This window comes from Pteropus alecto, unplaced genomic scaffold (genome assembly GCF_000325575.1).
Source record: "Pteropus alecto unplaced genomic scaffold, ASM32557v1 scaffold14, whole genome shotgun sequence".
Taxonomy (NCBI): Eukaryota; Metazoa; Chordata; class Mammalia; order Chiroptera; family Pteropodidae; genus Pteropus; species Pteropus alecto.
Window position 1 is genome coordinate 16,487,267 of NW_006436810.1, and position 25,058 is coordinate 16,512,324.

General features: G+C 56.5%; 1 protein-coding gene across 2 annotated transcripts in view; it reads left to right on the forward strand.

Moving 5' to 3' along the window:
- Nucleotides 1-23,614, forward strand: part of ZNF407 (zinc finger protein 407) — a 365,078-nt gene extending 341,464 nt beyond the window's left edge. For both annotated transcript variants that reach the window (XM_015590818.2, XM_015590819.2), the window contains one exon: nt 21,230-23,614. In XM_015590818.2, the coding sequence (XP_015446304.1) occupies nt 21,230-22,539 (1,310 nt within the window). In that variant the 3' untranslated portion in view covers nt 22,540-23,614. The remainder of the gene's footprint in view (nt 1-21,229) is intronic.
- Nucleotides 23,615-25,058: the final 1,444 nt, after the last annotated feature.

Sequence of the window (25,058 nt, forward strand, 5' to 3'; positions counted from 1 at the left end):
CGTCCCCGGCAGCCCGGCCCCCGGCCGCTGGGACACGTCCCTTCCCCGGGCACGCACTCGTCGGGCTTCCTCGGTAATTGATAATCCTGGAAGTTATGCTCAATGGGAATTTTAACTGATGTCAAAGTTTTAGTTAATTACACTAGATGATTTTTTTGAGATTAATAATTAACATCTCTCTTTATAACTAAATATCCATAATTAATCAGCAAATCATAACGTGAAGACTAATTAACTTCAAACTCAAATCTTAACAGAGAATCCATATTACTCTCCAGCATCATTAATTACCAGGGTAATCAAAGTTATCCCTCGTGGGATAAAACATAAAGCTTTGTGGGTTTATCAGCTAAGCTGCTACCACGGAAGAATTTCCGAAGCAACTCGAATGGCGTTGCCGATCACAGAATTGCTAGATTATTCCAACGCGTTTCCATTGGCCCCACGTCCCATTATCAGTACGCGGCTCCCGGCAGCTGGCTGGGTACCCAGCAGAGCAGACGCTTCCCCGTGGCTCTGGGGTTTTCCACGGGAGGGGAGGACGGCGATTCCTGGCCAGTGCGGAGTTGGGTTCGCTGTCCTCCCGCCTCCGTCGTGCCCCTTGGTTGTGGCCCCGCGCCTCCCGGATCGCTGGCCATGTAGCTTCAGACTGAGCGGCGAGCCAGAGTGGGCCTCCGACCTCGTCCACGGAGGGGGAGTTGTTTTCAAGAATAGAAAACGTGAATTGTTCTACTAATTATTATGTTAAAGAAAACGGAATAATTAGGGAGCTAGGAAAAAAGAAGAAAGAGTCTCGCGTGAGAGGAAGAGCAGCCCGCGAGACAAACACGTTGACGCGGCCCCCGCAGGACGCGGCCGGGGCCTCCTGGCTTCCGAGGAGCAGGGCGGCACCAGCGTGAGCGACTCGCAGAGTGTCACTTGAGGTTTCCACGTAGGGGTTTAGGAGTTAAAAGTGTACTTAAAATCCGTGTTTCATTATCGCATCACCTAATCTTCAAGTGCGCACATCGAATCCCGCTCTTTTGTGTGGCAGCTGTAAAGATCCTAAGCAATTTTTACTGTCAAGAAAACTCTGAATAAATAGGGGCTGTTAACTTAGGCAGATATCGGAGGTTATTTGGTGGCAGTCAGGAACTCACAGCACTTCAGCTAATGGGTTATGATCAGAAACGGCTCCTAATAGCCAGCTAGGGGGATCTGAATATGAAGATTTCTATAATTTTGTTGTCAGCTTGTGATGTACTCTAGTGCTAATTATTTGGAACAATTATGTTTTCCTAATAACAAAAGAAGAAGCAGTGAATTAAGCAGGCTTACCTTCAGATCTTTAGATAGCAGTTTAAATGCACTTGCCATTAAGAAATAACATTTCTTTTTGCTTTACGGAGCCCTAATTATTGAAGATGCTTGTCTTTTTAAATCTACTGCTTCCACTTCTTTTAAACCTGTTCAATGTGTCAGTTTACACTGATGATTCAGTAACTAGTATTTTCTCAGTCTTAGGTTTATGCCTGCACCTCCCATAGGCTGCTTACTTCAGTTAGTTATTCAAAAACCATAATTAGTGCAGTAATTAACGTGTGGATCCTTCAAAGGAAGACTGCTGGAATCATGGGACGCCTCTCATCATTCTTGCTGATGTGCGGATGATAAAGAGACTCGGGGTGATGTGACAACAGGACCTGTGTTATTGCACGTTAACTGTGCTGCAGGGGGACGCAGACAGGACCTTGGTCCACAGAGCCCTCACGTTTGAAAAAAGTAATTATCCACACTGTTTCTGTAATTCAGCTAGGTGTTATCCTGCATTTGCAGCTGTCACATCATTTGTTTCAATTTTTTTTTATGTATCTTATGAATACTTGAAAGTTTTTAGTTTTGCACATTATCTCAACCGATTTCCAAACAGAGGTGCCAAGGTTTTTTTTTTTTTTTCTTTTTTTTCCCTTCCCTTTTCCTTTGTAAGCCATTATGGAGAGAGTCTTTCTTGACAATTGATTTCGGGCTTTTGATGGTAATTTGAGTCGATGCAGTTTCAAAATCATAGTCATAAAGAAAAGGCTCAGTTTCGTACATTTCCCCAGGGAAGTTTTTTTGGCTAAATCGCAGTTTTCTCATAAGCTGGATCTGTTGTCTTCAAGCCGTGGCCGATGAGTCGCACACAGTTAACTGTGGCCGGGGGTGACAGGGAGGGGCGCTGGCACAGCTGCCACGTCGGCCCCCTCCCCGGCCACCTCAGCTGGAACGTTTGGCCCTCACCTTCCCGTAACTGGCGGCCCTTTCCCCACACGGCGTCATCCACGGACATCGCCCCCAAAACCCCGTCCTGCGTTTCGTCCCTCGGACGGCTCACGTGAGCGGGGGCGCGCCGTGGTGACACGGGGCGTGCCCACGGGCGCCGCGCATTCTGCCTTCTCCAGAGTCTGGTGTGCGGACGGAAGTGGCACGGGGCGGTGGTGTCAGGTCTCAGGCCCTGGGCATTGGTGGGGACAGTCACGTAAAAAGCAAAACCTCGTTTAAACCAAATGGCTGGGGGTCGGTACCCCACGATTAGTTTCTTAAGAAAAAGGATGATGGGCATCGATCGTTACTCCAAGTGGGGCGAAGGCCTCTCCCTTTCCACGTCATCACCTGGGTTCACATCCATCCTCTCGTCACTGCTCCGAGTCCACAGAGCAGCTTCACGTGTGACCTTAGTCGCGGGGTCCAGAGTGGGCCGCGTTTGGTTTCAGCCACAAGATAATCAAACCGTTAAGTGTCGTACACTTGTTAATAACTTGCGGCTGAGTGCGTGTGTTTAATAGTCTGCAAACAGACCCTCTCTGCCAGTCAGAACGCAGAGCTGCCTGCTGCACAGCCCCGTTCTCAAACGTGCGCTGTTAAAATTAACCCATATTGATGCTGCTGCAGTGAATCGACTGTAAGGTTTTTACGCTTCCGAATACACAGCCTTCTAAACACCATTCCGTTGCGAAAAGCAGCTCAGAAAACTGCCATGGCAGAGCATGCGGGGGGCGGCACAGCTCCACGTGGGACGCCACCCAGCCCTGCTAGGCATTTGGGTCACGCCCATGGTGTAGGGTCTCCTGCAGGAGGGAGGACGGCTCCAGAAGGACGTGGCCCCGGAGGGACTCGGGGACGAAGGTGGAGCGTCACTGCGGGCCAGCATGTGCTGGGGGCTTCGCACACTGGTCCTGCCGCTTAAGACACCTGCCGAGGGTCGTCGTCCAGTTCTGGCGCAGGAGGCTGAGGCTTCGGGAGGCTAAGTCGTGAGCGCGCGGAGCTGGCTGGCGGCTCAGCTTCAGCTTTCGACTGCGGCCGAGTCTCGAGTCCGCCTGGAACCGCGCTGTAAGGAGAGGACGGCGCTGCCTGCAGGTGAGAGCCTCGCCCTGCTCGTAAGCGATGCTCGAAATCCGTGTTATAAGACAAGACACTGGTGACCGCTGGACGGCCGGGGGTCCCCCTCCTTTAGCCGTGTCAGAGCATGCCCGACACGCTCACCGTCCACACGCAAGCCATGTACACTAGCAAGAGCTGAGCCTCACGCTCACGATGGCGGCGTGGCCACGAGGTGCCAGGCCTGGCCAGGGCGCCCCGTGGGCCTGTCACGTTTGGCTTGTAGGGAGCACAGCAGCGCACAGACGCGCAGACAGATACCGGAATGCCGGGGCTCAGCCCTAGTGTAACCGAAGGATGAACAGAGAGGAAAACACGGCGCTAATTGACCGCAGTCACAGCCATCTGGCGGACAGCCACATTCCTATACAGAGCCACAGTTATTTAAGCGATGGCTTCTCCTTAATTAAGGAGATGTAGCCGACGTTCACAAATGTCAGTGGAGAGAGCAGGGGGAGCCTCGTGGTCTCTCGCGGACGAGCCGTGGGCCTGGCCTTGGAGAAGCCCGTCCGCCTTCAGCTCCAGGTGATTTGCATCTCCTCCCCGCAGGTGCCAATTTATACATGTTCGGCTTCTCTGGATGTTCGCTGCCCTTTGAATTAGCCTTGGTCATTTCTGAATCGGTAAAATAAAACATGGAAGTAAATGATAACTCAGCCTATTAATTTTTGTAATTATTAGACTCCAGAAGGTTATGTGAATCATAGGATCTCTGCACTGTATCTAGAAAATAAATATGACACCAGAGCAGATTCTTTTCAGGTGCTGAAAATAAGTCATTGAGTTGCTCTAAATAAGCAGAGAGGAGGAAAAGGAAGTCGCGGTGTTTCGTGACTGTGGACCCCTGGGCCTCCTTACGTGGAAAGTGCCCCGACTGGCCTCTGAACACAGGCACACGTCCCCTCGCGTTTGAGCCAGCAGGTCACCTGGACGCTACTCGGTAGCTTTTCATGACGAGGCAGTCAGCGTTCACCTGTGGGACACTCACTCTCGTCACCGAGGTCTGATTCACGCCTAGAGCAAGTGTAACCCTTAGGTTCGCACGTGGGTGACTTTCGACAAAGGCGGGCGGTCAGGCAGCCAGCACCACAGTGTAGTTATAGAACGCGTCTGTCGCCCCCAAAGTTTCCTCGCGCCCACAGTAAATCTCTCCGCCCAGCACCCAGTTCTGGGCCCCCCGGAAGTGTCGCCTCTTCCAGAATGTCCCATAAATGGAATCGTACAGTGCGTGGCCCTTATCCCACTTAGCGAAACGCTCCGAGGCTCATTTCTGTCGTTGTGCCTAGCGGTTGTCCGGTGTCTGATGTTACGGATAGCGGTCCCTTGTCCGGAGCTGCCGTCCCGTGTTTGTCCCTGCCCCTGTTGATGGACGTGTGGGTCGTTTCCAGTTGTGGGTGGTTATGAAAACGGCGACTGTACACATTTGGGTACAGGTCTTTGTGTGGACACGTGTTTTGATTTCCTTAGGAGCGGGATTGTGGGGTCATATGGTAAGAAATCAGCAGACTGTCCGCCATGGTGGCCGCGCCACGTCGCGTCCCCACCAGCAGCGTGCGAGAGTTCCCGTTGCTCCACGTCCTCGTCAGCACTTGCTGTTACCAGTGTGTTTAATTTAGCCATTCCAGCGAGTGCGTTGTGGTATTTCATCATGGTTTTAATTTGCATTTTCCTAGTGGCTGATGATGTAGAATACACATCTTTTCATGTGTGTATTCACGTGTGACTTGCTCTCGTTTTTAGGAAATCCTTCCTCATGAGTTAAAACACACCTCTGACACACGAGAGCTGCACAGGCGACGTGCGAGCCTGCTTCCGAGCGGCAGCATGTCGAGCACCTGGAGACTGTTATTCTGCCCTTTCTTCCACCCCCAAGTCCAGGCTTGCAGAGCCGGCCGCTCGGCTCCTGAACCCCTGCCCCGCCCCCGGCTCGTGTGGCGTGGTTTCCCGAGCGAGCCAGCTCGTGCCGTTTATCGCATTCCTTTACGAAGACCCGGTTCCTGGCGGCGAGGCCAGTGCTCTCTTTCGCAAGTGCTGTGTTTTCACAAAGCAGCCAGTGGCAGCCATAACACTCCGTCGCGGTCACATTTAAGCTGCCCTTCGATTAAGCGGCTTTATCTAAGCTGTTGGTAGCAGTCCTTAACTTGCCCAGTAAAATGCCCTGCATCTTGAATTGGGAGCCAGCGTCCAGCTAAGTCTGTGTAATCGACAGCTGTCAGTGCATAAAAGTATGTTCTCAGGAGCCAGCTGATTAGATGATCAGTGACAGAATTTTTAAATTGCTAAACTGTTAGGTTATTTCAGACATTTAGAGCCGTGGAGCAGTTGTGAATTATTCTGATTACCTTTAATCTTCGGTGCCTCCTATGTGCCCCTGTACCCAGGTACTGAAATATGCAAACGTGGCAACTTACAGTCTTGGTCCTGGGGCCAAAACATAAAACACCACTGAAAACGTTCTAGCCGATGAGAGTGCTCGGCCTTTTCATGACAGTGGCTGAACCTTTACGCAAAGTTTTCATAATTTATGGACCTGGTATGAGATCTGTGTTTAGGACTATGTTGTAACGTTTGGGTAAAAAATGCCTTGCCCTTTGAACAAGTGCACAGAATTGACTTGTTTGCGTTTTTGTTTTCGTAAGGAGGCAAGGCCTTTAGAACTGGATGCCCTGAGAGTTCCGGCTTTGCTTTCAGGAAGCCGCCGGACCATTCCGTGTCGCTCATGGGTCCCGTTACCTCGGGCGTTGTTCACACTGGCTCGGTTTGCGTGGTTTAACGCTCACTCGTCTTGTTTCGTTATTTCTTATTCTTCAACCCTTGGTAATTCTTCTGGTCAGGAAGTGGATCTGAACTCAGGAAGCCCTGTATCCGTATCATTTACATGGCCCTTTTCTAAAACTTGAGAATCATTACTTGAGAACTGTTAGTGACAATGAGATTTTCAATGATACGTTTAAGACAGGTGGTGTGAAATAAACATATTAATTGTATTTTACTTAAGTAAATTATATAAATATGCCAGCTGCGACTAGACCATATGATACTTGACCGGTTTATTGAAAAAAAAAAGCTGTCACTGATTGTCACAGGCAGTGTTGCTCACCATTTCTTACTCTCTGCTAAAGCTCAGCATGTGCCTCCCGTTCCGGACCCAGGCCGGAGGTTTGTGTGCATGCGGAGCTCTTCTGGGCGCCGTCAGTAGTCACTGCTGCACTCAGCACTCGGGCTAAGCGCATCGGCCCGGACTCCGTCGTGGGACGGACCTCCAGCTAGGACGTCGGTGTCGGCGTATGCGTCTGAATGAGGACCGACACTTTTCAGCTTGATCAGGGAAAAAGTATGTGCGTGTGCACGTGCATGCGCGTGTCAGGATGGACCTGTGACCATCTCAACAGAAAATTTTAGATTAGAACTTTAGGTGAAAAGTTACCCCTTTTAATGAAAATGCATGCTAATCACAGAACCGTTCGTTGTGCACGGTTGACATAAGAGCATAAGCACTCGACCCAGCTGAGTGTTGAAATTCCGTTTTCTGGCTTAAGTTGGGGCATTCAGCGAAATGATGGGCTGTCGCCGGCGTCCTGCGTGCTCTCCCTTCACCTGCGAACAGTGGAAATGCGGCTGAAGTTTCGTGAAAACGAAACATGAAGCCTGCCAGGCCCATGTGCCAGCCCATGAGACAAAAGCACCAATTTTAGCATCACTGTCTTTTGTTCTCTGCGGCGCTGTGCGTGCGGCTGTCTGTGCCTGCCAGAGTCTGGGGCCCCGGCGACCGCCGCTTCCTTTGCTGCTCTGCCCGTTCTCGGCTCGAGTGCCCGGCACCCCTGCTCCCTCTTCTCTGTAGGGAGACGGACACTTGAACGTCGAGAGTCTTGAGTAATTGATAAGGTGTCCTGCTAACAGACCAAGGGGCTTTGTTTTTGGATTGCAGAGCAAATACGAATTGGGGTGGGAGGGTCACCTGCTCGTGAGCAGGAGCAGAACCCGCAGGCCCGCTGTTTGGTTGTGTTGGTGTCAGTTTCCATCACCTTCGTGAGTGGGTCTTTCCCCTCTTCATGCATGATACCGGCATCAGTGAACCAGCCGGTGGAAACACGGCTTCTTCCAGTGTTTCCGAATTTCCATCCAAATGATCAGAAGTAACTCTCAGTCACACGGGCCGCATGTGATGAGTGGAAATCCATTTGCGCTATGACGCTCCAGCCAGCCATTGTTTTCCAGATCCAAATAATAGATACTGTGTCACAGAGATGGAGTCACGTTTGATACTTAAGAGGATGTTTGTTAACGGGGAGGGATCGACTCCACCATCTCATTCGAAAAAGCTGACAGCATGAGACCAGTCAGTAGGGGGTGTTTCTGGGCACTAAGCCTGTCCCCAAGAGTCACGTGTCATCCGCATTATCATGAAGCCACGTGTCCACCGCGGGGAGGACCCTGCCCCGTGTTCAGTCCTGAGAGCCTGCGCCTGTCGGAAGGGTTGGTGGCAAACCGGGGACCTGCGGGCCCTCTGCCCGCTTCTGCAGCCCCTTAAAGATACTTAAAAATAAAGCCACAGACCAACGGAAGGTGGCGCCGGTCCACCGCCAAACCATGCCCGTCAGCGCGGGCCCATCCCGACGCTGCCCAGCGGGCCTCAGGACGTGTGACGCGCAGAACAGACGAGGTCCTGCCTCGGGCTCGGTGCGGCGGAGCGGCGAGCAGAGGACCTGGGTGCTAGGCGGGTCGCCCCGCTCCCCGAGGGCTTCTCTTCGTGGTGTCAAACCGAAGACCGATTTTTATTTTTCAAGTTTTTTCGCTCTCCGGGTACACATTTTCTGTGAAGGTGTGAACTTATCAGGATTTGATGTCCTCCTCCCAAATATCCCTTGTCCTCATTCCTTCAATACGTCCAAGCTAAGTTTAGGCCAGATAAACTGCGTTTGTGGTGGCTTCTTTGTTGGTTGAAAGGAATACAGTCTTCTCTGTTCATAAGGCGATATCCAAAATCCAGGCTAATTTTGAGTATATCATTTAGGATATTTAGGATTCCAATTCTACATACAAATAAATTCAAAAAGTAGGACAACAAAACCGAAAATCGAATAATAAAAGCGTGTTTTAAGAAAGAGCCAAGAGCAGGGAGATGGGCTGGCCAAGGCATCATTTCAGGGTTGTCTGTTCATGTGTCATGCGGGGCAAATTGACACGCAAGGTTGATGGTCACTGGTAGGACACTGCCACAGTAAGGGGAGAAGACACGGCGTTCGTTCCTAGCCAATGGGAGCAACTGCTAAAGTACCGGACAGCAGACGTCACTCCGAACACTGAGAGGCGGGGTCCTCGCGGGCGGCGGGGCTGGCCTTCGTCCAGGGCAGCGTCTGAAGGCGTTTCCCCCGCCATGGAGGCTGTCCCGGGAGGTATTTCTTCCTTCAGCTTCTGGATGTGATTTATCCGCTAGACTTCCCAGAATTTCTGCTAAAGGTCTTAGATATTTGGTAATAGTTTTCATGGCATAGTTTCTGCTAAGTGATATCTTAGCACCCCGTGAATGAAATAGACAGCTGTTGGCTCACCAGGCTCAGGCGGACGTCCGAGGGCAGCAGTCGGGCGGACACCCCGAACGCGGAGACGCGCTCTGCCTCTCTCCCTGGCTCGCCCTTCGACGCCTCCGCTTCGAGTGTCTTGCAGCCAGCAAGTGCGGGGCTAATTCAGTCCTGTCACTCTGAGTGTCTTGTGACTCCGGGAAAGACTAGGACGTAACTGTTCAGAAAAAGACTCAGTGACATTTAAGGGTGAACAGAGGCGAAGGTAAACGTGGATTTTCAGACTCCGATGAACACTGTTCCGAGTTTTCCATACTCTCCTTCTCTTCCTTCCGTTAAGGAAGCCGCTCTTCAGACAGCGTTATATTCTGACTTTCACGTAAAGTGGGGCACGCGTTGGCATCACGACTCGTGAACCGCGCGTCCTAAAGGGAAAATGCCAGAACTGCACGCTCGGGTTCGTCTCGGGACCGGCAGAGCTGCGCGTCCTGCTGTGTCCGCTGTCCGTCCGCCGGCCGCCCGCGCCTCTTGACAGCGTGCCAGGGCGAAGGGCGAGCCGTGTGACTCGTCGCCTGGTGACGCGTCGCCTGCGGGGGACCTAACTCCGGTCTTTGTGGGGTTGCGTGTCGGCGTCGGACGTGGTCGGTCACCGCCCTGTATCGCGCTTCCCAGGACCCAGGTCTCGATTGTCTGGCTCTGACTCTTCAACTGCCCAGGTCCCCTGGGTCCCTGTATTCGACGTGGCTCTCGTCGCTCAGCCGCTCGCGCTCTGCCTGGGTGCTGTCCCCCTCCCCTCTTTGGGACCACTGTGTGCAGGCAGCAGCCAAGCGTGCGGTTTTCAGCCAAGCCCCGCCTCCCCCGGCCCCCGCGTGGTGCGGGAGAATCCGCGAGGGGCCTCATCTTGGGTCTCCCACGGGAGCCTCGTTCTCAGCCTGACGTGTGAGTGGCGAGCCACGCTCCCGAGCTGCTGCTGGGCTCCGTCACTTTCTGTGCCTTTAAAAAAGTCAACTAGGTGATTTTCATACATTTTTATAATTATGTTTCAAATGTTTGCTTTGTTTTGAAATGACAAGATAAGAGACCCTGCTGTTTGCAAGCACTTACTCGCGAGTAACTTACTTTGCTTGTGCGCAGCCATTATTCTTGAAAATTTAAACTGATGTTTTCTTTCTCTCTTGGATGTGATTTTGTACGAATATGAGCGTGGTATCTCCCCCTTTCGAGTGGCTTTTGAAGGACAGTGGCTTTTTAGAGACGCAGACTTTCCGCTGTGCCTGCGGTTGGGGAGTGGGGAGCTCTCTGCCCTTCCTTGCAGCCAGCCCCGCTCACGGCCTCGTCACCTCCCAAAGGCCCCACGTGCTGACACCGCCACTTACCACTGACGAATCCGGGACACAAACACCGAGCCTGCCGCACACGCTGCTGCCCTGCGTCCCTCTCCACCACGCCACCTAACGGCCACGCTGGGGACAGGGCCACCGCACCGCAAGCCGGACCCTCTCTGGAGCCTTTCCTGCCCCAGGCCCTCCGCCAGGCGGGGGCCTCCCATGCCACCCCGCATGAGGGCTGGGACAGCGTGCCAGGACCAGAGCGTTTCCTGCAGAACCCAGAGTGGCCTCGGGCGCTCAGCCTCCTCCCTCGTGATGAAGACGGAGAGGAGGTGGCCCGCGTTCCCTGGGAGACGTCCCAGCGGCCTGTGCCCCCTGCCCCTCCAGCCTTGCCCGTTTTAGGTCAAGGTTATGGATGTTAGGTAGCACCCTGTCGGCTACTGGCCTGCCCTGTCCCTGAGGACACCGTGCTCTGCTGGCATCTCCACGGGCCCCTGCGGGTCACGTCCTCCCAGCTGCCCCCGGGCCTCACGGGCGTTAGGCAGGCTCAGTCTCCTGGCTCCTGGGGCCGTGTGGGTGGACATTATTCCATTCGCAGCAGACTTCAAACTTTTTAATGATACCAGGTTATTCTACATATTCACAAATATTAGTTGTCTTACATACCAGTTTCAGATGCCCTGACCTGAACCATGGTGCATTTCACTTAAGAAATAAGGCTTCTCATTTATTGAGCGCTGGCCGAGTGTCAGGCACAGTGAGCATTCAGCATTTTACATGGCCTGTCTTGCTCTTCAAGACCATAATTCTTATCACCCCTATTTTATAGATTGAGATTCTAAGGTATAAGAAATTTGAGTCACCGTCCAGAACTGTGGAAGGTCTGAGATTTTCCCGCCTTGCAGACTAGCGAGTTACTTGCCAAGTTCATGGATGCTCGCAGAACACACGAGAGTCCTGTGTCAGAGACACAGGGATTATTACTCACAGCAACAGCAGTAGACACAGGGCCCACCTTTGTCCTGGTTCCCCAAATCCCAGCTTGCACGGGCGACACGAAGAGGCCCCGTGACACCCAGAACACAGGGGTGCGCAGAAGACCACCTCCAGCAGGGCGTCTGTACCTCGGGAGCCCAGATCTTTCATTACAAGCAGGGAGCTGGCCAGTCCTTTCCCAGAGGGAACTTACTGTTATTATACTGGACAGTAAATAAATCTGCCCTTTGCTTTAGAAACATCCTTGGAAAGATAATCCAGCATAAAGGCAGCCAGCGCCTCTGCTCATGAGCTGTGCAGGAACCAATGGCCGTCACGGCTCCGTGCCTGCCATTGGTGACTGGCCCAGTGCAGTGCGGGACCAGTCCAAGCTCGCCAGCTCCCGGCTCCCGCTCTCTCTGCTGGGTTTAAAGGTTATCGGACCGCCCAGCCCTTCCCTGTCACTCTCTCGTTAACGTCTGTGTGAGGGCAGGTTCTCCTTGCTTTAAAGCAGTGCTCATCAAGGCCGCCTGCGAAACGCACCCCGAGTGCCGCGGTGAACGGCGAGACCCTGCATCCCCGGGCCCCGGGCCCCGGTCCAGGGGGACAAGGGCAAGGTTATGAGCAGTCAGGACCCGGTGCACCAGAGGTGTTCACACAGGGCTGCGAGAGCTTCTACTTAGTTTCTCTGTAGAAGTGCCTCTCAAATTCAAGTACAGTGTGAAAGTATGTAAGTAGCTAATTTCGCATGGATAAGTTTTAATACGGTTGCCTCAGAACCTAGATATTTCTGTCATGTTTATGAGGAACTATCTTCCAGGTCGTAAGTGTGAGAAACCACATGCAGGAGCCTAAACACTCGAGCAGGGTCGCGCTGCTGGCTCTCAGCGGGTGTTTGCTCTGCGTCTGCTCCGAGGAGAAGCTGGTCCCTGCCTTTCTCTGCCCCGGACCGACTCGTCCTCGAGGCCGTGGGTGGCCTGGTCTGATTTCCTATCGCGATCCCCCTTGATGAGGCACGGGACCACAGTAGAGCCCCGTGACCAGTGCGGCGGTGTCGCCAGAGGTTCTGGGGAGACAGGAGAACCGGCTGCAGTGGGCGCCCTGAACCCTGGTGGGTTCAGAGCTGCTGCAACGCCTTAGAAACTAACAGCTACTAAAGACGGAACAAGCCTCGCTCGCTTAGTCCGAGACTTTCTTTCCGGCTGCGCGGGGGCAGCTGGGGTCCAGGCGAGACCCCGGAGGGCAGAGGGCGATGACTGTCCCCTCCCTCTGCACACCCGCAGCAGGGGCCCCGCCTCCCCTGGCTCCACCCGGCCTGACCGTGGGTGCTGCTCGCGCATTGCTCTCCGTCGGCTTTGCCTCCTGAGCGTCAGCATGAGGCGCTTGTCCGTCCACAGAGGAGAGTGGAGAAGATGGGGAGACCCCCCCACCGCTGCCCTCACGGCGAGCTCGGGGGCCCTGCCTTCCACTGCTGCTCGTCCTCGGATCTCCCCCCGTCTGCGCCCCCCAAACAGCCCGTTCCTCCTTCCTCGGCTTTGTCGGAGGTGGTGCAGGTGGGCAGCCGGCGGCGTGTCTGAGAGGACACGGCGTGGCGAGCTCCCTGTGTGCGCTCCCGCGTGCGATGACGTGTGGCCGTGTGAGTTTCCCGCGTGTTCACGTCGCTGCTGCCCGCACGCCGCGTCTTCCGGGACACGGCAGTGCCCGGCACGTGGAGGGGTCCCTGTGTGCACCGTGCAGGTGGGCGGCAGCGGCGCGGGCCATGTGACCCGACCCCAGCGGAGGGCGAGGTTGGGCCATTCACCCCTCCGCACGCCTCGCGAGCCAGCGACAGCTCTGCAGAGATCGGCCGTTTTCCCCCGACGCAGCCGCGTGGCCTCGTGCGACGCCGTGCGGAAGGAGCGCTGTCCCCGACCATCCTGTCTCCTCGCTGGCGTCAGCGTCCCGTTCAGGGCTCGCTGTGGGATTTGCCCGAGGACTTAGATGCGTCCTGCATCGCTGCACAGAGAAAAGCACAAAGCGTCGCCTCCAGACACACGGCCGCCCTCGGAGTCAGCGTCGCGTCCCCCCGCGGGCGCGGGCTCGCTGCCCGCCCTCAGTCCGGCGCGAGCGGGGCCGGCAGCGTCGTCTGGGGTGCTGCGTGTACGGAGAAGGCTGCGGACGGCCACGTCCCCGGCCTGTCCCCGAGGATTCAGGCGCTCAGCGTTGTGACCGTTAGGGTGTTCTCGTCTCTTCCGCTCGTTCGGAAGCGAGGGCTCAAGCCGCGAACTGTGTCTTCCGTTCACTATTTTGTGACCCGTTTTAAACAGTTACCTGAAGCGTAGAGCTGTTCTGGGCGCCCCGGGCAGGTCGCAGCGGCTCTCCCGGAGTCACAGGCCGGCAATGTCCCGTGTCCCCTCGGCTCGCGGTGCCTGTGGGGACATCTGGAGCACGACCGGTCTGCGGTCTCCGGCGCGGGGCCGCCTCCACCCGCTCCCGCCTCGCGGACGCGGGGGGTGCCCGCCGTCGCTGGGTCTCGCCCTCGTGAAGGGCCAGACCACCCTGGTCCCCAGCACCCCACACGCACGGCTGCCGTCTGTCTGTGCGTGGGTGCTGGACCCCGAAGGCCTGACCGGTGACTGCGGCGCTCGCAGGCGTGTGCCCGGCTGCAGTCCGTGCGCCGTGAGCGGCTGCCGGGCACAGCCTCGCCTCTGGCCTGCAGCGAGGACCGGCATCATCTCCTCGCACTTGCTCGGGAAAGGCGTGCCCGGGCCCGAGTGTGCCCGCGCGGAGGATGCCGCGTCGGCCCGGTCAGAGACGGGCCCTGCCCTCTGGTCTGTGTCACTGCGTCTGGCAAAGTGTGCGTCACGCATACAGCTCTCGACGCAGGGCCTTGGCTCCCAGGACCGTTATCTGCCCTGGGGGTCCGTGGACTGCCACGGGACTTCCTGGAAGAGGTCGCCCGGCGAAGGAATTTCCAAACTCCATAACACGGGAAGAACGTTAGTGCCGTTGGAGTGAACGGTCTTGAGTCCCGCCAGGGTGTCCTCCCGGTCAGCGGCCGGGCCACAGCTTCTCTGAAGGCCCCAGGAGGGCCCCCACTCTGCCCGGGGCCACCGCGGGACTGTGGCCCTGCGTCTCACTTTCGCCAGCCGGCACCACTGGTCCTGGCTCCCCTGAGCCGCAGGGGAGCGGATTGAGGCCAGGTTCCCAAGAAAGGAGGCAGGGAAAGCGCCCAAGACCCCCTCCCGGCGGCCAGGGGCTGACCGCGACCCCTGCCCCATGCAGAGTGCCAAACGTGTGACCTCCATACCCCCGTGGGACTTGAGACGTGTGGGCACTTTCTGCTGGTGGGTCAACTGGCCGTTTTTAGGAAATGCTCCTCGTGGGTAAACGACAGGATCTGGGCAGTCTCCAGCCTAACTTCAGCATCCGCTTGTCACCCCTGCCCGCAGGCCTCTGCAGCAGCAGACACTGCGAACAGGCCCGCCCACCCTTCCCTCCCCGAGGCCATTGAGATCACCTTAGGAGACTGTCCCCAGCTTCCCGAGTGACATTTGTGTGCCGGCTCCTGCCACTGTGAGCTTCACACTCAGAAGCGATAATATATACCTTGGGGTCTGATAACTGTGCAGAACTTCTTGGGGTTTGTGACTTGAAAGGTAAAATATTGTCTTTTACTCTTTGTCACTCTTCAGCGCCCATGGAAATGTCCAGGCCCATGAGGACTATTCATGGTGAAGTTGAGAGCCTGGCCAGTCATGTATTTCCAACTTGAGGGAAAATTTATTCTTAGTTTTTTCTGAATATCTTAGAATTTCTTTCAGGGGTCTTATATGATTATCTTCAGTCACTAGCGATCCTAAATGTAGTGCTGATGGTAATTGAGAAGAAAAGGACTAAAGCTTTTGTCACCTGAATTCACGTCCAGGCTCACTGGACGTAGTCGGTAAAAACCGCACACGGTACGTCTCATCAAATTGTGTATTTGAACTTACGTGAGAGTCAGAAATGGGGTGGCCTTCAGTGAATTTTTCAGAGAAAAGTAAGTTTTCTTGAAACAGTGGCCTTCAAGAAATTGTGGACAGAGCAGACCTCACTGAACTGTTGGACACACGCCTTGTATGCACGTGTGGTGTAACGCAGACGCCCACCCAGACGCCTTTGATTGCTAGTGTTACGTCGTGATCACGTAGCACACGCCCAGGCCAGCTCGTAGCAGCTCGGGCGCCAGAATCCCCCAAACGATCTGTGCTTGAAACAGCTCTCACGAGCGTAGCGATCATGCTTGACAACCATACCAAAGATAAAAAATAACTTTAATTTCGTTCCTCTAATAACCTAAATATTTCTAATTGTGTGTGGATTTTATTAACACTGGCCAGAGTACACTTCTCATCCTTGCAAACCGTAGATACGTGGTACTGACCATCGTTTGTGTTCTCAGACACGATGGCCAAGGTGTCATTTCGGTGTGGGGACATGAGGCCGGGAGGTCACTGCGAGCTGCACCCTGATGAGAGGCCGGGTCGGGAGTCTCTGCCGTCCTCTTGGGCGGCGTCTTCCTCCGGGACCACGAGCTCCCTCGCGCGAGCCCGGCTAAGGGGAAGGCGGTCGCCTCACGGCCAGGGTCAGCTGGCACCCTGCAGCAGTGTGCCCGGTGTCATTGTCCAAAAAGTGAACCCGTTCTAGAGCAGTGATCGTTACCGATTTAAGCGGCTGAGCTATCGGTGGATGCTACCGCAAGAATCATTTCTTTCCTGCTTTGAAGTTTCTGGGTTATATTTCATTGAATTTTAATTTGTCATTTTCCTGCTTTCACTTGAGAAACATATAAGATTTCATGACATTAAAATACGGCTCTAATTTTTAGCATAATCTGTTAATATCGTTTCATTTTAATAGGCATCAAGCATGATTTCTTAACATTCTCATTAAAATTACACCTAAAAATTGAAGTTGAGAAAACCATGGCTTGAGAATGGCCATGTCATGTGTGCCCCACGTTTTTATACGAAAAGTGCGCCCTTTGTAATTGCACCGTGTTCCAGGCGCTTTCACTATGGCAGTGAACCAGCCTAGCTTTTTCAAGCCTTACGTGCCCTCCCGAAATATGAAATCCGAAACACGCACGGTGCTGAGGCGTATGCTAGCAGCGTACCGCGTGGAACACGCTTCAGGAGAAGCCTGGACGTCCGTAACGAGTGCCGGCCGGTGGCGGCAGAGTGGCTCTCACGGGTGTCAGCACAGCCGCCTAACACGCCGGGCGGCCCACCCCACACGAGTCTCTTTAATGCTGTCTTTATCTGCCCCACGATGCATGAAATCTACTTTCTGTTTTAGAACTGCTGGCAACCTTTGACCCCTTGAGTGGAGACACAATGTGACCTTTCTATTGTCATCGGCTTTCATTCTCCTGAAAATTCTATGAATTTTTATTACAAGTTTTTTTTTAAGCCAAGCGGAGGCTTCAACAAATGACTCGACGCAGATGAGATGAAGTTGTCGAAGGGGTGTTAGATAAGTTTACGGCCCGCGCACAGCGCCAGGGAGGCCAGGCCCGGGTGTCCTGCAATGTCACCCGCCAGTAACCGCCAAGCCTGCTATTGGATAAATACATCATTTTATGGAACATTGATTGTTCTATAAACCCAATGGAGTATTATGCTCTATGATCAAACCATTTAGATTGTGTGTAGAGCACAGAAAATGCCATATTCAGGATGGTACTAAAAGTGCCATTTGTGTATTTTATGGATGTCATTACAGAGGAAACTTCTCTCTGTAGGCCCTGTTTACTGCAAAATTTTTTAGTCTGTAATGACATTTTTCATTCACAACGTATGCCTTCAAGAGAGGGGCCTTGTTTTATTTGTTTCATTCGAGTTTACTGCACAAATTCTGTACATTTTAATTAAATGTAAGCTTAACAAAAGCGTAAGGTATTTATTCTGTGGGAAGAAACGATGGCAGTAAAGGAAGAATAACACGCAGAAAGGGCGCAGTCAGGGGCCGGAGCCCGTTTGCAGCTTCCCAGAAGCGCCGCGGACAGCAGACAGAGCCATTCGCTCGGTTTGGGGGCGTCGTCTGCAGCTTCACCCCTGCACGCCTGCAGGCCCGCGTCTGCATTCTTCAGCCTTGGAGATGGTCTCATCCAAAAGGACAAGAAAGACGGAAACGCGCTTCACGGTGACCTTCGGGAGAAATCATCCCCCCAGAGCGAGCTCCCCGCCCTCCGAAGCCTGCCCATCTCAGCCGGGTGGTCGGCACCCGTGGCTTCGAGAAGGCCGTGCAGTGGCTCTGTGCTCAGGAGAGCAGTGCTCAGAGGCAGGGGCTGCATTTTCACGTCGTCTGCTCCTTCTGCACAAAGCCACTCCTTGTCCTAGTGGAAACAGATGCCGAAGAGCCTGCCTTAGACACGCTCTCTGATCAGCCACTGCTCTCGCGCCGAAATCCGACGTCGTCTTTGCAGACTGGAAAGCGCGGTACAAACGCTGTGCCGGGCGTCCTGCTCCGTGAGAGCCGCTGCGGCTTTGGGGCCGCGAGGGGCCCGAGCTGGGCGAACACCTGCACGGACTCCCGCTAACCCAGGGCCCGGCCCCTTCGGCCCTTCGCACCGGGGCGCTTTACAGTTCATGTTTACCAGAAAGACCTCAAAAATGGAAGTTGACGTGCCCAGTAAATCCTTGGCCATAGCACAGTTAGAATTTAAAGTTACAGCAGCGACTCACATTAGTTTAAATGACACTTGAACTTCTGCATAGCTCTACATTAATTCATTATGGTCCAAATGGAAGAATCTTCAGCGGGTGAATCTTTTTCAATCTGATTGAGGCTGTTACATTTTATAGGTGCCATTTTTCAAAGCAGTACTGACAGCACTCGAAGTTATTAAATTGCTGAATGAAAAGATGGACCTGCACTCGCATTTATGAACTGTGATGGAGCGGCTCGGCTCCCCGAGCCGAGGTTAAGATGTTGCTGGTGACAAGCTTCGTCACACCCTGTAGTGACAGCAGTATTTACCCATGTAGTTTACTTTAATGGTCTGGAAGTGGCTTAACCCACCTCCAGACTCAAATAAATTCAGTAAGTAGTTCAGAGCAGCGTAATTATCCGCGCTGCAAGGGATTCAGGGGGTAATTCTGCACCCCAGAGACTGTCCAGCTGCAGAGCGCGGACGGGCGTGCTGGACTCGGCACGCAGCGTTTCTCTCAGGGACGGGAGCTGTGCTTTCCCGGCCACCGTGGTCCCTCCTGTTTTTCGATGTAAAGGCAGGATGTTCTCTTCTGTGATCAGCTGGGGAGGGGATGATTTGAAGTCTGTCTTCTTTACTTTCGTGGCCATATTCCTTTTTTTTTTTTCCATACTCTAAATGAGACTGAAAATGACCTTGAAATTCAATCAGGTTCAGGGTGTAGGAAAGACAGAAGGGACAGAAACAAGCTGCATCAGGCTCCGAGGGGAAGGACAGCAGGTGACTGCCACCCCCAGGCGGAGAAGGACGGGGCGGGAACAGCAGAGTGGGCCCGGCGCGTCCCACAGACAGCGATCTAGGGGTCCGACGGATGGCACGCTGACCCCAGATGGCCACATTCACGCCCCCAGCGAGACCCCGGGCACGTGAGAGGGCGTGGACGTGGGCGCCTGCCAGGCCTCCTGCCCCGTGCCAACCGGCCCTTCCACCTCCCCGGGGAGAGGGTTCAGGGCAGTCGGAGCTGAGGACGTAACCGTGAGATGAGGCTCGAGCACCCAGACCGTGCTTCCGCCCTTCTTTCCAGGGCCCCTGATCTCCTAGATGAACTTTATCCTTCCCGAGGGGCTGCGTTTCTCCCGTGACACAGGAGAAAGGCGGGCAGGGGACAGCGCCACGTGCCACGTCCTGGGGGTCGGTGGGAAGCCCTGCCCTGGTCCCCGCGAAGCTCTCATATGCCCGCGTGGCCTCGGGAAGTCTGCAGTGCCTGTGGGGTGGAGCCCACGCGGGCCAGGGAGCCCCAGGTGGCCAGCGGTCGTGGTCCCCGGTCCCCATGCTGTGAGGGGCAGACGAGAGAAGGCAGAGATGCACTAGAGCCCGGTGAGCTGCCTGGCACAGGCGTGAGCGCCTCCGCCCCCCGGGGAGGCTCCCAGTCGCCGTTCCGACGTGGCGGCTTACTTCCGCCTGGCTGGCGAGGGCATGGCCAGGCCTGGGTCGCCTGCCACTGTCCGTCCAGCCCCAAGTGGCACCCACTGGTCCTAGGATTCGGCGGTCACTGAATGTGTAAGCGGGGGGCTCTGCTGCTGGAGACCATCCTGGTCGACCTCACGGGTCGTTCCCCGACCTCAGAGTCTGTGACTTCACGATCTTTCCAAGGCTCGTGCAGCAGAGAGGTCTCGGAGAGAGAATAGTGTCAATCGGTAGTAGTCTCTGTTTTCAAACGTGGGTGATTCCCCCAGTTTACTCCCTCGCGGGCATCAGCCTCGGGGGCTGAAAGGACAAGGTACAGAAAGTGGGTCCCCAGGACTCGGCTCTGAGCTCCACCCCTGCCGGCCAGTGCCACGGGGAGACCCTCTGCGCTCTGCCCCTTCTGGGGGGGTGGCTCCCTCTGCTGGCCAGCTAGGGACGCCGCGGCGGGGCGACTCCTATTAACCCTGGCTGCCCGGCCAGCCGGTGGGTCCGGAACGGGACCAGGCCAGGAGCACCTGTGAGCAGGCGAAGCGGGGGGTGGCCAGGAGCTCACGGGCTCAGCACTCAGGGTGCCGGGCCAGACCAGGGCCACTGCCGGGGTGCGGTGTGAACTTGGACGTGTCCCCTCGGCGAACGCCGGTTAGCCGCTTCTGGGGGTCCCGCCCGGGGTACGGCACCGCGGGCGGGGGGTGCTCGCTGGGGTCTGTGGACTCCGTGTTGAGAAACGCTTTCTTACAGAGCGGCCCCGGCATGGCAGGCGGACCGTGTCGTCAGGGTTACTGGCAGTGCACGACCTGGCAACTCCGAAGCCTTCTCTGGCCCTCGGAGTGTGAGAGCTCGCTTTCTCAAAGGTGACCGCGTGAATGAGCGAAGGCAGCGTTTCAGACCCGTGGCTGCCGTTGCGACGTGGAGATAAGATGCTCGCCGACAGCACGCGTGCACACGCTCGCGGGCCTGGGGGAGGTGACGGGGAGACACCTGACAGAAGATTTGGGATTTAAAGAGGAAACTAGGCCCTGGTCAACGAGTCGGTCTCCTTTTTACGAAGGTTAAGGCTATCATTTTCTGTCACATTTCACCCCGTCAGGTCATTAAGCAGGCACGGAGGACGCTGGGGAGGCGGCGTGCCCCACACCCCCGCACCGCCGCCCTGCCGTCAGCGGCCTTGGCTCTGCTCTCACTGGCCTCCGGCAGCCAGGGCCTCCCTCTGTGACGCAGGGGACCTCCCACGCCTCCAGCCCCTCAGCTGTGGGACGGGCTTGAACCCCCGAGTCCCTCCACTTCCGGGCTGCTCGGCCCCACCGTGGCCCACGGCAGGGCAGGCGGCCGCCTTGTCGCTGAAATTTGGTGCCTGCGGCGTCTTGGTGCCCAAAGCCCTCCTGCAGCTGTGTCTGTCAGAGGCACATTTTAAAAATTTAGCATGCACGGCTTCGTTCTCTTGGCCAAATAAACAAATATACCATCTCTAACATTTGGACAGTAAACAGATATTTTCCTTTGGGTCAGAAGACGATGTCCCTGACTGCTACTGTCTTCCCTTGTCCCCGGTGACTGTCTTGTAGAAATCCTGATGGCGGCCGAGGGGAGCCCCAGCTTCTTCCCAGGCACGGGGAGAGCCGACAGCGGCCGATGAGGGTTGTGTTTGGACCGTCGTGCCAGGCGCTTGGAGAAACGCCTGCTGTGCCCCAGAGCCGCTCGCTTTCGAAGCAGCGGCACAGCTGTCCGGCCACGTGCGGCCAGCCTGTGACGGCGCCCGGCAGGGTCACAGCGAGGTTCCTGTCGAGGTCCGAAAGCGGCCGCACGAGGACGGCCTGAGTCTGACCGTAAAGTGCGTTTTCCTGGCTCTAACTGCTCCCTGTCTCCCACAGGCATTGTCTCCAAGTCCTACGAGTGCCGGCTGAAGGGCCAGGGTGCCACCTTCGTGGAGACGGACAGCCCCTTCACCGCGGCCGCGCTGGCAGAGGAGGCTCCCGTCAGGGACAGGCCCCCACGGGGCCGGAGGCCGGCGGCAGCCGAGCAGGTCCAACAGGTCATCATTGTGCAGGGCTACGACGGGGAGCTGGCACTGGGCGCCTCGCTGGAGGAGACGGCCGCGGCCACGCTGCAGACGCTGGCCCTGGCCGGCCAGGTGGCCCGGGTGGTGCACATCACGGAGGACGGGCAGGTCATCGCCACGAGTCCCAGCGGGCCGCCCGGGCCGGGCCTGCCAGAGCCGCTGGCGGACGCAGCCACCCAGGTGGTGGTGGTGGGCAGCTCGATGGAGGCCCACGGTGTGGCCGAGCCCCTCAGCCCAGGGGGCACCGTGGTCCAGCAGGGGACCAAGCAGGAGATCTTAGACCTCAGCGAGGCCGGCATCCCACAGCCAGACGCGGCCTCGGCCCTGGACGCCCTGCTGTGTGCCGTCACCGAGCTGGGGGCCGCAGGGGCTGGGGCCGGGCCTGACGAGAAGGGTAGCGCCGGCCACAAGGACGTGCTGGTCCAGCTGCCCGGCCCGGAGGCACCCCTCGCCGCTGCCCAGCCCGCGGGCCCCGAGGTCCACGTGCTGCAGGAGGCTGAGGACAGCCCAGCCGCCGTGGAGCCCGTGCAGGTGCTGACCCAGGTGGTCCGGCCCTCGGCCGCGGTCACCTCGCAGGAGCGTGCCCAGCTGGCCTTCAAGAAGGTGGTCCAGGGTGTCCTCCAGTTCGCTGTCTGTGACTCGGCCGCGGCCGGCCAGCTCATGAAGGAAGGTGTCACGCAGGTCATCGTGAACGAGGAGGGCACCGTGCACATGCTGGCCAGGGAAGGCTCGCAGATCATCATGCAGGAGGCGGAGGCCCACGGGCAGCACGTTGGGCTGGCCGAGCCGGATGGGGAGATCTCCCAGATCATTGTGACGGAGGAGCTGGTGCAGGCCATGGTCCAGGAGTCCAGCGCCAGCTTTCCTGAGGGCGCGACCCACTACATCGTGACTGAACTGCCCCCAGGCGTGCCGGACGAGACAGCCATGTACTCCCACACGGTCATAGAGACCGCGGACTCGCAGGAGCTGCTGCAGGCCGGGGCTGCGCTCAGCGCGGAGGCCATGGTCCCCGGTGGGACCGAACAGTTGACAAGTATGGTCATTTACACCCAGGAGGGCTCCCCGGCAGCCACAGTCATTCAGAGCCAAAGAGAGACTCACGAACTCCAGGAGGCCTGAGGCGGCAGTCCCATGCGTGGCACAGGGTGGACGCCGAGGGGTCCAGCCCCCACGGGCACGGCGTCCCCTGAACAGCAGTGACAGCAGTAGCTCTGAGGAGCAGCGCCTGTCGAAAGCTCATGGCCGCGGATGCGTCCGCAGAGGGACGGAGGGCTGCCGAGGGCCGGGCCGCAGGGCGCAGGCAGGCAGGGCCGGGCGAGCCAGGCCGCTCCCACCGGCCTCCTGTCCTCCGCCTCCCGCTGTGCCCCGTCCTGCCGGGTGCACCCGAGCTCCCTCTTCTGCTCATCCCCCACGGGTGCTTTCCCGTTCAGCGGTGACAGGCCCGGCCCGTGGGGGGCGGGGGGCGGTTAGCACAGTGCCTCTCGTGGCTTGAGACGCGTCTGCTCTCGCAGGCCAGCATGGAGCTGTTTAAATTTTATTATACATTTGGTTGAAAGTCGCAGCTGTGAGCGACCCACCCCTGTTCCTTTGAGTGTTAGGATCAGCGTCCCCAGACCAAAGGAAGCCTGTGCGTGCATCGCGTGCATCCGTCTGTCCTCTCTTCAGACGCGGCAGGCGACTTCACAGCTCTGGGCGCATTCTGCTTAGAGGAGCCCTTCCAAAGCCTGTGGTCGAGGAAAGCCTTGACGTTCACGTTCGGTTAGAATACACTTGGTTAAGACAGCCCGATGCTTCTAATTTTGGCTTAGTTCCCTACAATAAAGTATATGAAATGTGCACTCTAGAAAATACCGTTCATACCGCTATTTTGCTTTTTCTAACGAATGTTTGTTCATATCAATATTATATTCGCGGGACTTATTTTGTCATTTATGTCAGCGTGAACGACTGACGTTGAACGCCAAGGACAGGAAGCCACACGCCTGCGGCTCTGGCCCCGACCAGCACTGTCTGCGTGTGGCCGCGGCGTCGCTGCCACTTTGGAATGCAAGTTTACGTTCTACTAATTTGTTTCTTGATACGATTGCTGTTCTTCCTTTCCCGGGACTGTAAGATAATCTCCTCCCCCAACGCACAGTTTGTTTTTGTTTCGTTTCTACTTTCTTTGAAATAAAACTATAGCGTTAAACGAGAATGCCCACGTGTCCCTCCCCGCCGCCAGCCAGCGGGCAGCGCAGAACCCGGCGGCCTCGCCCTTCTGTCCAGCACACGCCCCACCCCCGCCGCCCGCTTGCAGGCCGTGCGGCGTCTGCAGCCTGCTGGCGCCGGTCCCCGGATGTTTGTCACACGGCCCAGGCAGATTCTGCTGACCGTGACGTGACGTATTTGATCATGGTGAGTATCTAAAAATTGTCAAGAACACACATGACAGAAAAGGAAGAGAAAACGGCACCTTTTCCTTCCTGGTTGGCATGAGAGGACCACTTGGACTGGCTCGCTGAGCGGGCAGCGTGGGAGCGAGGCTCCTGGAGCGGCCGAGCCCGCGGCCCGGCTCCCAGCCTCGGCCTCACAGCTCAGAGCCCCGTCCGCCCTGGGGCCACTCGCTCCCTTTAGACAGCCGCCCCTCCCCCCAAACGGAAGGTGAGACTTCACGTTTGACACCGAGATTCATAATGAGCTGAGTGTGTGACTCGCTCGCGCTTCTTAAAACGGGCGCCTCGTGGTTCTGGTCGCCACCGTCGTCAGCGGCGACGGGCCGAGCCCCCGTTGGTCATCGAGGTCCAGGTGACCTTTACAAAGCGATGCCCTCTGCAAGCTTCTCGCACACGTCAGAGGAAAGGGGGGGGGTGCTGTCCGTGGAAATGCTGCCTGCCGCTCACTCGCCCCGGCGGCTGTGCCCGCGGCCTGGGCCCAGAGGCGAACGCCCCGCCGCGCCGCGTCCTGTCCAGCTCACCTTTCTGCCACGCTGCGGTTTCCCGCGCGCGATTTATTTAGGATAAATATGTCTCGGGCGCATTTAATCCTTCATACAACCAGTGCAGCCTGCGGTGTGAGTCCAGCGATCACGTCGCACGCACGATGAAGACAGCAGGGCTTTGCATGAAAATCCTGTGCGGAAGGTGCCGAGACTCGAAAGGATCGCGGCGGCTTCCGAGCGCGGCCGCGCCCTGTAATTACTCCGCGCCCTGTCGTGACTGACGGAGCCGGGTTAACCCCGCCCCTCGCTCTCGTCACGTGACTGCGGGAGTGTGAGGGAGCCGACGGCGCATGCGCACGAGCCCGTGGCTGCAGCCGCGCGGCGCTCCGCGGTCGGGGCGCTGTTACTTCTGTACAGAAGACGTGGCCGCCTTATCGTTTTGGCTCGGGAACACACTAGAACCTTACAGAAGTGAAAAACACAGCGAGTGAAAGGTTTACTTGGAGCCCGCAGTCCAGAGGGGCCGCCTCTGCGTTAAGCTGCACCCCGGGGGATGGGTTGGCCCCAGGGCGTTTGGCGCTTCCGTCCCAGCGTCCACGCGGCAGGTGGCCGCCTCCGCCAGGCGCGGCAGAGAGCTGTGGAGATAGCAGTTCCCATGCAAAGGACGTTTAGCCACACACAGTCACTTTAATGACGCTGGGACGGTTGCCACAGGCCTCGC